We start from the raw sequence: 13,367 nt of genomic DNA, 5'->3' as shown, positions 1-13,367 counted from the left end.
ATGTTCCTTTTATTCAGAATATGTAGTCTTTTATAGTCTTTTTGTAGTCTCCCTCATTAGAGATATTCAAAAACCATCTAGACATGGTCCTGGGAAGCTCGCTTTAGGTGGCCCTGCTTGAGCAGGATGATTAGGAAGGGTAACCTCCAGATATACTTTCCAGCCTCAACCCTTCTGTGATTGTATTTCCATGTTAGAAAGAGCATGTGTAGGATTCACGCATCTGCAGGAATAAAATGTGATGGTTTTTTGAACCCATGTGATGAAAATGTGGCTAGCTACTGAGGAAACTGTCCCTATCTAACTGAAGACAGAAAATCAGTGGTGTATTAGGTTATCTGCATTTACTAAGTATTGTGACTGCAGTAGCCCATTTCATAGTATTACAGTTCAATGTGCTAACAAATCACACAGTAGTTAGCAGTAAAGATTAGAATGACAAAAGCTGTCTTGCAAAATTGTGTGCAAATGAGCATGTGGGAGATGCATTGACTTGGAAAACAGATACTAAGGCTGTAAGTAAAACATCAGTATAGTATTTTAATATTCAGCTGCTCTGGCTGGCTTCTTTGAGACCTTTTTGGCAGCACTACTTACTACTCAACCAGGGTAGAAGTTATTTCAGGTAGTCACGGTTTTTCAGTCCTGGTTCTGTTGTGAGTAGTGTACTAATATATGCCCTGCTTTAATGGCAGATTCATTCCAAGATGTCTTTGGTGTTATTTTATTTTTTTTAAGTTTTTAAAGATGTTGAGGGTAGTTTGAATTCTTTTCTGTGCAGAAGCTTCTACTCTGAAATAGTCTCTTGAATCTGTATGCTAGAATAGCTAAGTCTAAGTATTATGGTACTTACAGACCTTTATTCAGTGGTTTAGAATTTAGCTAAAATATTTACTTTTTAAAATTTTTTGTCATTGCTTTTTAAAGAGAGTCTTGACTCTTGAATGATTTTTCCCTCTTATGATAAAATTTTAATTAGTATTTTCCATTTCCTGAGTTATTTGCAAGTATTGGTAATTTCCTTTGCTTTTTAATATAACACACTGACATGCAAACTATATGAAGTTCATTGTAATGTGCCAGTTTGTAGTGTTTCTACAATGCTGCAGTGAGGCGTGTGTGTGAGCAAGCATATTAACCTTGCATACTACTCCTCAGCTTACTTGCTTAGTTTATACATTATTTATTAGACTTATAGGCATGAAATTAAGAAATTGAATTAATAATGTGACTTCCATGTAAAACAGAAGTCACTTATTTATATATGACAGGCAATTAGAAAAAAGAAAAAAGAAAAAAAACCTCTTAGGTTAGTTGAATGCATTTTTGCTTAATTTCAGACACAGTACAGCTTCATTAATAAATGTTTGATTCCAAGTTACTGGTTTTATGGTCTCATTAGAAAAAACTATAAAGAATGGATCAGAGGTGAGGTAGGATTAGTAACTTACATGCAATGGATACAGGAGACTCTAAAGGTGACCCAGCTGTGTGGCTTCAGCAGTTTTTGCTGTTATGTTTCCTCCTGCAGGTCAAGAGTCTGTCTGCACCCCCTGTTTGCAGGGTCGTCCAGTGGCACCCACAGCACAGGGACCCTGCTTGAGTGACCTGTGAGTCACAGCTCAAGAACATCACATTTTCCTTTCTCTTCTTCTCCTTGCACGTTTTTTATAATGGGTGTCATTCATTAGGGAAATCTGTGTGTGCTGAACTCTTTAAGAAGTAGGTCAAGCTTGTCTTGATCTTTGAAATGTCATCACTGAAAGAACGTGTAAGAATATATAAAGAATGGAGTTGGGTGGCGAAGTATCATAGGGCTAGGCCTGTGTTTTGGGTTTAGGATGAGAATAATGTTGGTAACATGCTGTTTTAGTTATTGCTGAGCAGTGCTTACATGGAGCCAAGGCCTTTTCTACTCACATCACCCCAGCAGCGAGTGGGCTGGGGGTGCACAAGAAGTTGGGAAGGGACATGGCCAGGACAGCTGTGCCCAACTGACCAAAGGGATATTCCACACCATATGATGTCATGCTTGGTATATAAACTAGGGGGAAAGCTGTCAGGGGAGAGCGCAGCTTGGAGATGGGCATGGTGAGCAATTGCATTGTGCATCACTTGTTTTGTGTATAATATTGTTATTATTACTACTACTATTATTATTGTTGTTGTTATTGTTATCATTATTATTATTTTCCCTTCCTTTTCTGCCCTATTAAACTATCTTTATCTCAATCCATGAGTTTTACATTTTTTACCCAATTCTCTCGCCCATCCCACTGTGAGTGAATGGCTGTGTGGTATTTAGCTGCCTACCAGATTAAACCACACCAGTCCTTTTTGCTAGCTGGTGGAGACATAGCTGTTATTTTATTGATCACATCCATTGGGATCTGATTATGTCCATCTTGGCATTTTATCCCTAAAAACTGGATCTCCTGTGCAGGTCCCTTGACTTGACTTTGTTTTGTGGCAAGGACTGATAACAGAAAGAGTAGAAGCAGTTAAACTTTATTGTCTGAATTTTCTGAATGTCTGTCTGTGCACTTACAGTTCCTTTAACTGTTCAAATGAAAATAAATGAAAGCTTGTTTTGCTGCATTGAGAAGTGTTCAGAAAGAGAAAGGAAAAAGGAAAGGAATGGTAGGAGGAAACCAGGTCATGTATACAGCATATTATCTGCTTCAATGCTGCAGGTTCCAGCTCACTCATAGTGACAAGGAAGACAAAAATGTTTCATTTGTATTTTGATGCATTTCTTTTTGTGGCTTCTGTTGGAGCAGGACACCATTGCACTGCTGGGAATAAAAAAAAAAAAAAAAGAAAAATTAAAAGAAAAATTTTTAAAAAAAATTTAAAAAGGTGTTTACATTTAAGTGTTTCTCTTACTAATAGAATATACGTTTTTAAAGATGCATATATTTCTGAGGCCTAAGCTCCACAAAAGCACTTCTCTTTCTTGAAGTCCCAGTAGTTCTAAGCTGCTGGGCATTGTATAAATAATCATTTAAACACATTTGTTGATGATTTGCCAGAACTTTGAAGAAAAGTCTTTTCTTTCAGAGGTTAGAAAGCCTTAATTCAAAATCATAATTTAATGGAAAAATCTTTCTAGTATCATTATGTAGAAACTCATTTATTTCTTTTGAAATTATTATTTTAGAAGAAAAAGGATAAAATCTATTTATATAAATGTAAGTGCTTCCAAACATCTGCAGTTCAAAGTACATAATTCACAGTGACACCAAAGGTTGGTTTGTGTTTTGACTGGATGACTTTGGTATTATTTTTGTCTGCAAAGGAAAGAGTTGTGTAGCATCCAAGTGGCGCAAGATGTTTGCCTCTCCAGAAATGGTGATGAATTTGGGACAAGGGGTAGACTGTTAAAAAAAATATTGAGAGGAGGGGGACAGAAGGGCTGTTGATATGAGAACACTTGCATTCCATTTAGCATCTTTGAGCTGAGAGCTTCTAAGAAGAGTAGATCATTATAAATGAAGTAAGAAAAGGCAAAGAAAATAATTAAAAGAAGAATCAGTTAAATTGTTTTTGTTTGCTTCACATGGTTGTTTATTGTATTCATGTTTCTACAGATAATGACTTAAAAAATATAACAGGTGAAAAAGTAGCCATGTTTCTTCTTCTTTTTCATGTTTGGTGTCTAGAATAATTATTTGTACTTCAATTGTTTGTTTCAGTGAATATATGTTAACTAATTTCAAAATGTATTTGTAATTCATCGCTTCTGAAAGTAGTATGCTGTGCAGTAGTAGGATCTTGGTATCCCATGAGCTCACCTTTTAATGGTATTTGTGCATTTTTCCATCAAGATACAGTATGTCATTTACTTTGCTGATGAGCATTTCATTGAAAATGCGTAAAGGAAGAAACGTATGCTGGAAAACAGTTCATCTGCTATTCCAATTGACTCTTACTTTCCCATATTGGAGGACATAAACCATTTTCCTAAGTTATTCGGTAGGAACTAGGTTATTTTTATTTCTCACTACTTCAGTAATTGATATCCCAGGTCAGCAAGGTCTTCATGCATAAAAATCCACAGAATGTGACAGACTACTCACTGTTTAAAGTGAAGGCCCTGATATGCAATCAAGTGTACCAGCTGACCCATGGTAAGTGACTACGCATTCACCTTTGATTTTTGTCCGACTTGAATAAAAATACGTTACCTTAAATGTAACAACAGAATGAAGCCATTTGTGGGATGGTGTGGTTATGTACAAGATCTATTATTAAACTACAGAGACCACATAAGACTGACTGGGTGGGGTCAGATCAGACCAGAGATCTGCCAAACTCACCACTCTGACCCAGCTCAGTGATAGTCCAGGCTTCAGGAAGAGTACAAGAGCAGGGCAAGCACGTTGCGGTGCCTCCATCCACATATTATCCCTTTTTTCAGCAGTGGAGTCTTGTGTGTTTATGCCAGTGCTGATTCTTAATATTACAAGCGTTGCAGGTTTTGACAAGGACTCCAGATGAACAATTGTATTTTCATAAAATACTATCTTTTATATGTACTAATATGATGTACTAATCCAGTGTAATTCAGAATTCAGGAAAGAACTTTGTGCAGAATTTGGCCTCACCTTAGTCTAGTACATTTGTTTCATTAGACTTTGACCCTCATATCTGTATTAACAGACACAAATCAATTGCCTTTTTTTCCTAGCATATAAATGGTATAATGTGTTGACTCTTTTTTTTCCTTAGCATATTGCCATAAAGCCAGAAGGGGTTAGTTTGGATTCATTTTAATGAAAGATGATGGAAAACATTGCATGCTATATAGTAATATTAAAAGCAAATATAGATGTAACGGGATTAAATAGCCACCAAGACTGCATTAGTAGTAAGGAAGTGTTATGTTTTTCTGTTATATTCAGCTTTAGCTGCTGCTTTGGCTGTTGCTTCCTCAGCCAAGGAGTGTCACAGAACCCTTTCTCTGGGTCACGTCTGCGCTGAAATACAAAATGAGTAATGCACCTGACATTACTATCTAGTTCAGTGAGATGAGAGCCAGGGACCCCGCTGTAGCAAAACATTTATGTCTGTTTGAAAGCATGTGAACAGTCTGATTGCCCTGAGTAATGCAGAGTTAAATACGGTCTTGCATAAGGCCTCTGGGGATAGGTGTTGTCTTCAGATAAACAAACTGGAAGGGCACCAAATGGTTGGGGGCAGGGGTTTGTTCTGCTCAATTTTAACACTTTGCTGTATTCTGTCTTTGTCCCTACTAATGTTATTTCTCCAATGGCTTGGAGATTTTTCCTTGCTCTTGTGTAATGCCTGTACCTTTTAGTTTCAGAACACCTCACTGAAAAATCATGCGAAGTAATGATCGAAAAATAACTCATCAATCTGTGTAGACATGGCAGACACCATAACACCATGTTAACATGTTGTAGATACAAGTTGAAGAAGAAAATGCTGAAAAGCTGACAGCATGTTAAAGATGATTTGTTTATACAAGTGCTGAAGTTATGTTTGATATGTTAATGCAACCTCATTTTCTGGTAAAGGCCAAACACTATTAAGTGGTTATCTGCATTGATTTTTCTATCTTCTGAAATACTCAATTCATTCTAAACCATCCTTATTCCTTTTGTGTACCTGGAACTAGGACCGTCTTTTAACAGTCTCTTTCTGGACGAACATCAAGGACTTTACTCAGTGATATTGTCCTGGTCCACTTCTTGACCTTTCCATCAGCATGCCCCCTTTAGCAAGTGTCCCTTTTTGCAATTTGTCTGGATTTTCCCTGCGGTGTTCTCAATCCTCCAGCATGCATAGTCAATGAAAGGGGTCAGCATCCACTGCATGTTGAACTGGTACCTCTCACAAACAAACATCCTTATTCTGCTGAATCACATTAGCTGATGCTCGTTAGAAAAGGCTCACCAGTAGCCTGATGTTTTAAATTAGAAGATGGGAGGGAAGAACAGGTGTACTTGCTGTCTATCCTTTCTTTACTGTCTGAATCTCTTCTTATCCTTTTGGTATGTTACCTGCTGTGCTTTTCATTTTGTGTCTTAGCTGCTCGTGATATAGCCTGTGCTGGATACAGGGGTATTTGTTTGGAAAGAACGGGTGCGTTTAGAAGAATGCAGCTGGGAATCATGGTGCATTTAGAGGAGTGCCCTGTGGAATCCTGGTTAAAGAGAAGATCAAGTGCCTGTTGCTGGGATTGGGTGATGTTGTAGTGAAAACCGTACAGGTGGGCACTGATGGTTGCTCAAGGAACATGTGGAATAGGTTTGAAGAGGTTCACTGCCTGACAAGTACATTATCAGCTGAATGAGGCTAGCCAAGGTAGGAGACTTTTTGAGGGAAATATATCCAGACAGGAGAACAAACATGAGGGTTTGAAGGAAGAGAGGAAAGCTTTTTCTGTTTTGGGGTTGCTTGGGGTTTTTTTTAATATATCTTCAGTATTGCCTGTCTGGCTGCCGAACTCTGAATGCACACACTAGGCCACACAACGACGCTAATTCTTGGTGAATTTTTTATGTGAAACCTTTATAAAATGGCATGTTACCATTTGCAAGGTTTTAATATTCTTTACTTAGCAAAGTCTTTAGTGTTCTGAACAAGGCATATCCTCTTTGACGTCCACCTACACTGCTCTCATATTCCTTGATGTACTCAAAGTATCTGAGGTAAAGAAGCAGTTTTCTCAATTAACAGCCTGTCTTTCATAAAGTGTTAAATTCACTGGAACTTCCAGTTAAGTGCACAATTACACCTCAGATCAGACATTTAGGCAACTTGTGTTGCACAGAATGTTTTCTTTCTGACTTTAAGAGAATTCTGTTTGAATTTTTTCTAAGTATGAATATTGACATGTTTGGAATAACAGTATTTAGACATTCTTATTTATAATAGTTAAAATTAAACACTTCCTTTAGCTTTCAGCTTTCTTAAAAGGATACATCCAACATTTCCTTTTTGCCAATACTGAATTGGCCAATGCTTTCTCTTCACTGTGCTCCAAAAGATATTTTATATATGTTTTTAGAAGGAAATCCAGTTTCTTACTTGCAGCTGTTGGCATTTTAGAGCCCTGGAGTGAACCAATAAAAACACATGTTCTTTTAAAGAATGTCTATTTTTACTGGACCTTGCTAACAACCAATGACACAGAATTCAAAAAATCTTGGCTCAAATGATAGAAGGGCTGCATTGTTTTTAGTTCTATTTTTAAAACTTTGCTTTACTGCAAGATTACACAGAAATTTCATATGCTCTTGTTCTTGTGAAAAAGTGCTTGCTTTCATGATGCTATTTTAATATTTTAAAAGTCATTCAGGTATCAGAGTTGTAGAGTATAAAATTTTAGAAAAACATACACAATGTTGCCATGTAAGTCTATTATTATAATACTTTCACAAACAGGATAATTAAAGATTTTACTTCTTAGACAGCCAGGAATAAATACATTTCGATTGATAATTCAGAACATCTTCTGTTAATACATTGTTTCCAGCTTATTAAGACATTTACATGCAAAGGTCAAATTAGATCACCATTTCTTTCAAAGATACCCTCAAAACGGATTCCAGCAGTATGCTGATTCTATACATCCAGCTTTTTAAAAAATATCAAGACTCTTAGTGGAAATGAAATTAAAGATGAATTACAAAATACTACCGAGATTGATGTAAATGTAATAATCACGGCAAGGTTGACTTGATAGGGAGGTCCATCCATCTATGATCTGTTTCATGTTATTTGCTTCTTTATCATAGTTGCTCTATATGCTGCATGATACTGGAGTCCCACTGTCCTGTCTGCACAGGAGTGGAGAGCAGAACAAGATTGCACCCATGCCCTTAGTTGTGCAACCCACCTTATGCATCAAGATTTATTTCTGTGTGGTCCTGTAACTAGATTTGCTCTTAGTGTATTTTCACTTTTCTTTTGGAGTCAAGAGAATAGCGTCAATATAAATTCATGTTTTAAAGGTAGATTGAGATTTTGGCCTTTTTAATAATATTCATTGTAAGAAACCTGTGCTGTTGGGAATTCCAAAGCACTGTTTTGTAGAAGACTGTTGCCAAAGCAGAAAAGTGAGAGGCCTGCTGGTGTTACATGATGTAATGTGTAAAGTGTCATGATAATGCCTGAAGTAGTAGATTGATTTTATTTTTTAAAATGGTGCTTAGATCATGACTGCTAGAGCTAAAAAAAAAAAGCTGCTAGATGAAAAAAAGCTGCATAATCTGGGTTTGGTTTTTCAATAGTTTTATTAGCCTAAATTTCTTACAGAATAAAATACAGCAACAGATATGTGAATTTAATTTTTTTAATAGTATTGTTGGACACCTACAATTATTTAAAATGTATACATTATTTAAAATGTATTCAAATATAGGATCGAATCATTCTGTTTTATATACTATGCTGGATACCTGATATGCAGTTCATTGTTAAGGACTTATTTTGTGTTTAAGAATTGTATGTAGTGGTATGTCTTTCAAATTTCTGTCTCAAGATCCTTTAGTCCTCCATATTTTAGTTAGACTTCAGTTACAATTTTTGCAGTCCTACAGCTCTCTCTTTCAGTTTTTCTTAGAGTTGACATGAGCCACACTTCATTGTCCCACGTACTGAATTGCTCAGGAATAGGCTGTTTGCACTTGATGAGAAGCTCAGTCCTGTGTCTTCCACAGTCACTAAGACAGCACAAGAGGCTGATGTTTCCAGGTCTTTCATTTGAGACAGTAATGCTTACACAGGCATTATGTCACAATTCTTATTCCCATCTTACCAGTGTTTTCAGAAAGTATTTAATAAAATACTTTTAATCAGTGAATTGTTCCAACAGAGTCTATCAGTTTTGGGGTTTGGTGATGATACCTAAACTACTTGCTTGTAATATACTGGTTTAAAATGTTCCTGTTAATACCGTGTTTTTCCCTAGGTCTAGCAGTTGTTCCCCTGTGTCTTCCTGATACTTTGTCTGTTCTATTTTGCTTTTTTCTGTAAAACAGGCGTTTTTTTCTAAGACAATTAACCATCTGCTGACAACTACCTACTCTTGCAAACCAAGGTAGCTGGGCAAGATGTCTTACTGTAAAAAACACTGAAATGTAATTTAGTTCATGATTTGCAGATCTTTAATCTTTAAAATAGACGTTCAGCTGACAGCAGTAAGTATATGTGTATATGCACACAGTGGCAATTGTTAAATTTTTAATTCTTTGTCATTAAGTTAAATATTTAAACAAAACAATTTTAAAACTTCTTTTCTTTCAAGATGCGGTGTGTGTTTGGGATTTAGAGTAATCTCTTAGCTTGAAAAATACAAGAATAAAAATTACATGTATATTTTCTAATAAAAGGCTGGGAGCTGGATCTGGGAGGAGGGTCTTTAATTTGCTTGCTTTTTTTCTAGAAGCATGTATTGCTTCCTTTATATCCACTTAATATATAAAAGCCAAAATACATCATTATATTGGCATAAATAGGAGCAGAATTTCAACCCGACATTTTTTTAATTTTAACTTTTAAGACTTTTAAAAACGTTCTGTGAAATGTCTTCATCTGATGGTAAACTTGGCTTTTTTTGGCATACAATTGGACCAGGAAGAAACTGAATAACGATGTACATTTTAAAAACATAGCCCTAGTATTGGTCTGGGATTGTAACTTGCTTTTGTCTGATGCCTTCTCTGCTGCAGAAGTGGTGATGGAGTTATTTACGTTAATTCATTTGGCTTGTTGAAAAAAATATGCCCACACTCCTCTACTTAATGGGATTCTTTCCTCGTTGCAGTGCAAACGGCTGGAGCAGGAGCTTCATCATCTGAAAGAGCAGAACCAGACTTCAGCAAACAACACGAGACATCTGACTGCTGAAAACAATCAAGAACGTGCTCTGAAGGTAAATCTCCATTTCTTCTTGCAGGCAAATTAAGGTTGTAAGCCCCTGGTGCCAGCTTTCTGGGCTGCATATATCAGTTGTGTACATTTCGGCAGAAGTGAGCTATGGTGTTTGCCAACAACCCCTTCTTTAAACACAGATACAGCACCCTTCTGTTATGCTTTTATTTCATTTTGTGTATGAAAACAACAAGAAAAAAATAACGTATCCTCCAAATTATTGGGCTGGTAATTAACGCTAAATTCTTGGGATGTGTCTTTGCAATATTACGTTTTAAAATGTGAAGAAAACTGCAACTGTTTGCCTCACGGTACCTTTGCAAAACTAATATTTTAAAGCATGGCTGTTTGATCTGCTCCCAGCAGTGTGTGCTATATTAATAACATTGTTGACCTATACTACTAGTGACCACATAGTTGATACTACTATTTGCAAAAGGGTAGCTAGTTGGAATTGGGAGGAGGAATAATAAGTCTTGTCAATAAGAATAAAAATGAGCAGAAAGGAGGGAGAGGGTCAGAGAAAGGACAGCATAAAGTGACAGGTTATTGCTGCTTTGAGAAAGGGAAATTGTAATGTCAGTGGAATTGATAGCTACATAACCAGCAATCTCACCGCTAGCCAGAATAAGAGATTATGCCAGGTAAGACGTGCAAGCATTGTGCACACCTATTCAACTACTAGATTCTTAAAAATCTCTTTTATGGGTAGTGGAGAGGCAATATAAATACAGAAATTACTCTGTTGTTACTGTGTTGTCATTTTAAAAATGTGTTTGATTTAGGCAGTAAGATCCAAACATATTTATGGGCAGATTTTCCTCTGCCTCCTTTTTCATTTTTTTTTTCATATACAGGAAACATCATTATTCATGCAACAGCTTGACCGATGCAAAGTATAGGAATTAAAGTAATCCTTGTGCAGTTTGACATTTCTCAGTCAAAAAAAATGTAATGAATAAATGGAGAGAGTCTGCGTGCCACACAAATGCTGTATGTTCAATGAGTTTATAATTGCCATGAAAACCTGTGGTGAATATTACAAAATCAGGTGTGCAATACCAAAAGCAACCCATTCTCAGATGATTAGAAATAGAGAATGCAAACATTCAAGACTGTTTCTGACCACAGTAATAGTATTGTTTTGAATCTGGTATCACTAAAAGTTAGTGCTTGCCAAGCAAGCTACTTATTGAACGTAGTATTGTTTTTCATTAATTGCATGCTGACTTGGTTTTTTTGTGTCATTGAAAATACTATGCAGAGGGTCTTTCTGGTAGAAAACAGCAATGTTTTATTGAAACTACACTTTTTACATTTAATAGTGCCTGACATAATGCTTACAGAATAATTATATTTTCAGAGCAAGAAGTGACTTAAGAGTTCAGAGTGTTACTAGGATTTCATTCTAAGCCTGATATTGCTCTCAGCACCTAATCTTTAAAGAATTTAATTTCTGGCTGTCACAGGCATTTTTTGGTTTTTCAAAGTTACAGGTTAATTGGTCGTAGTCTTTAAAAGATGAGAGTCTGGGAAGGAAAAAAAGAATGCTTTTCAATTCTTGATAAAGTTGAGCTTTTTTTAATATTGTACTTCTGTAAAGTTTGTCTCAGTTCATATTACTGTTGCCTACAGTGGGGACAGGTCCATCAGAGTACCTTTTAAAGGCCTGATGAGTTGAGTCATTGACCTTGAAAACTTTAAGTGCCCATATGAAATACTGGCAATAGTTAGCTTTGATATACAGCTTACGAACACTCATCCTGACCTAAGCACGCATGTAAATAAAAAGCTTGTCACCCCTTTTTAGTGTAGCTACAGCCCAGAAGATATGGACTGGCTGGTAGGGTGGAAATCGTGCCAGGAACTCCTTTAGAATGGGTTTGTCCTGCTGCCATCGGTGTCAGAGCTGCCTGCAGGAGAAACATCCAACCAGAGCCCCCAACAGGTCACAACGTGCAGTGGGGGCTTCACACACCTCCCCTGTGAAACCCTCTTGTTCTTTCTTAGCTGCCGCCTCCTGCCGCTTGCACGTGCTCAGTGCCTGTCGTCAGAGCTACACACAGAGTGGGGGTACAGACCAAAGAATCCCCTCCTGTCTCGTATCTGCTGGAGATCACCCCCTGGTCATCCAACCATTTTCAGAGAAATAGGACAGGCCATTTGTCTTTGTGACGCAGGGTTAAATAGCAACGCAACTATTTTTATTATCACCATGATCCAGAGAACTACGTTTATTTTAACCACTTCCACATGCAAACTGGGACCTGCGCTATGTACTATTAATTCGGACATAAACACCTGTCCTGCAGAAGAGGTCCAGGTATTCTTTCTGTGTCTATCCAGGACAAAGTCTGTTAAGAAAGGTTTTCTTTTTAAAAAATATAATTTTCCCTACTTTCTTAAACTTAATTAGTGTTGTCTAATTCAGTTTAGCAAAAGATTTATTTTGGTGATAGGTGGTAGATGAGGAATTTGATCTGCTTTAGATTTTCTTTGAGGAGTAACGGAAGTGTAAATATCAGATGTGGTGCAAGGATACTTGCAATCTTAACTAGATAAAAATACGGTAATGAGCTAGATTAAGGATGGCACGAAAGTTTGGGATAAAAGATGAGGTCATTGCCTCTGTGGGGTCCTGAAATAGGCTTAACAACAAAACCCAATGGGTTATTTTTTCTTTCTTTTTAAAATCAATTCACCATAGTGAGTTTCTCAGAAGGAAAAAAGACTCCTGAGGGAGGTACAGTAGCAGAGAGAGAACTTGCACCTGTGGGAGAGGTGTGCTGGCGGTACGTTGGCCAGATCTAGGAATTGCAAAGAAGTTGTAAACATTCTTGCATACTTTTGTTTTCACACACTTCTAGATCCCATGTCACACCTGAGGATCATGTGACAAATAAAACATAGGACATATAAGGCACGCTGTATAGACCTATGCTGTGCCATTTCATCTTCCCGTGCATTATAACATCTGCATGTCTTTGGTAAGATAGCTCTTCTTAACTAATCTCTGTCATGTATATCAGTACTATGTGATTTTAAATTTCCATATTTAATGTATTTATTGCATTCGTTATAGTGATGTGATCCATTCAGTCCCACAATGCCAACCGGTACTCCTATATTTATAGGTTTTTTATGGGTCATAGAGGATTGTACCAATTGAATGAAAAGGACGATTTCAAATCTTTCCTCCAGACAATGCCCACAACTGCACAGAGGTCATTCAGAGAAGCATGTGGGCCCCTGTTTCCATAGTTAAAGTAAAATAATCCTCTTCTTTGTGAAACCATTTTTAAAAATCTCTTATAATATTTCGGATTGAATTATAGCTAAATCTTTTAGGGATAATTACTTCCTAAGGGCCTATACATTTGCGCTCTTAGTACATTTTCATAAAATAAGATCTGCAGAGTGCTTTGCAGTTCTAATGTGTCAGGGTCTATACGTAAGATTATTCA

The 13,367-nt window shown here is 36.8% G+C and overlaps 1 protein-coding gene across 6 annotated transcripts in view; it reads left to right on the top strand.

The window, feature by feature from the left end:
* The window catches only part of MIPOL1 (mirror-image polydactyly 1), a 195,950-nt gene that overhangs the window by 90,212 nt on the left and 92,371 nt on the right, over nt 1–13,367 (top strand). For all 6 annotated transcript variants that reach the window (XM_065635724.1, XM_065635725.1, XM_065635723.1 and 3 more), the window contains one exon: nt 9,797–9,904. In XM_065635724.1, coding sequence (XP_065491796.1) covers nt 9,797–9,904 — 108 coding nt within the window. The remainder of the gene's footprint in view (nt 1–9,796; nt 9,905–13,367) is intronic.

The sequence above is a fragment of the Caloenas nicobarica genome, chromosome 5 (genome assembly GCF_036013445.1).
Source record: "Caloenas nicobarica isolate bCalNic1 chromosome 5, bCalNic1.hap1, whole genome shotgun sequence".
NCBI classification, from domain to species: Eukaryota; Metazoa; Chordata; class Aves; order Columbiformes; family Columbidae; genus Caloenas; species Caloenas nicobarica.
This window is presented reverse-complemented; position numbering and strand designations above follow the sequence as displayed.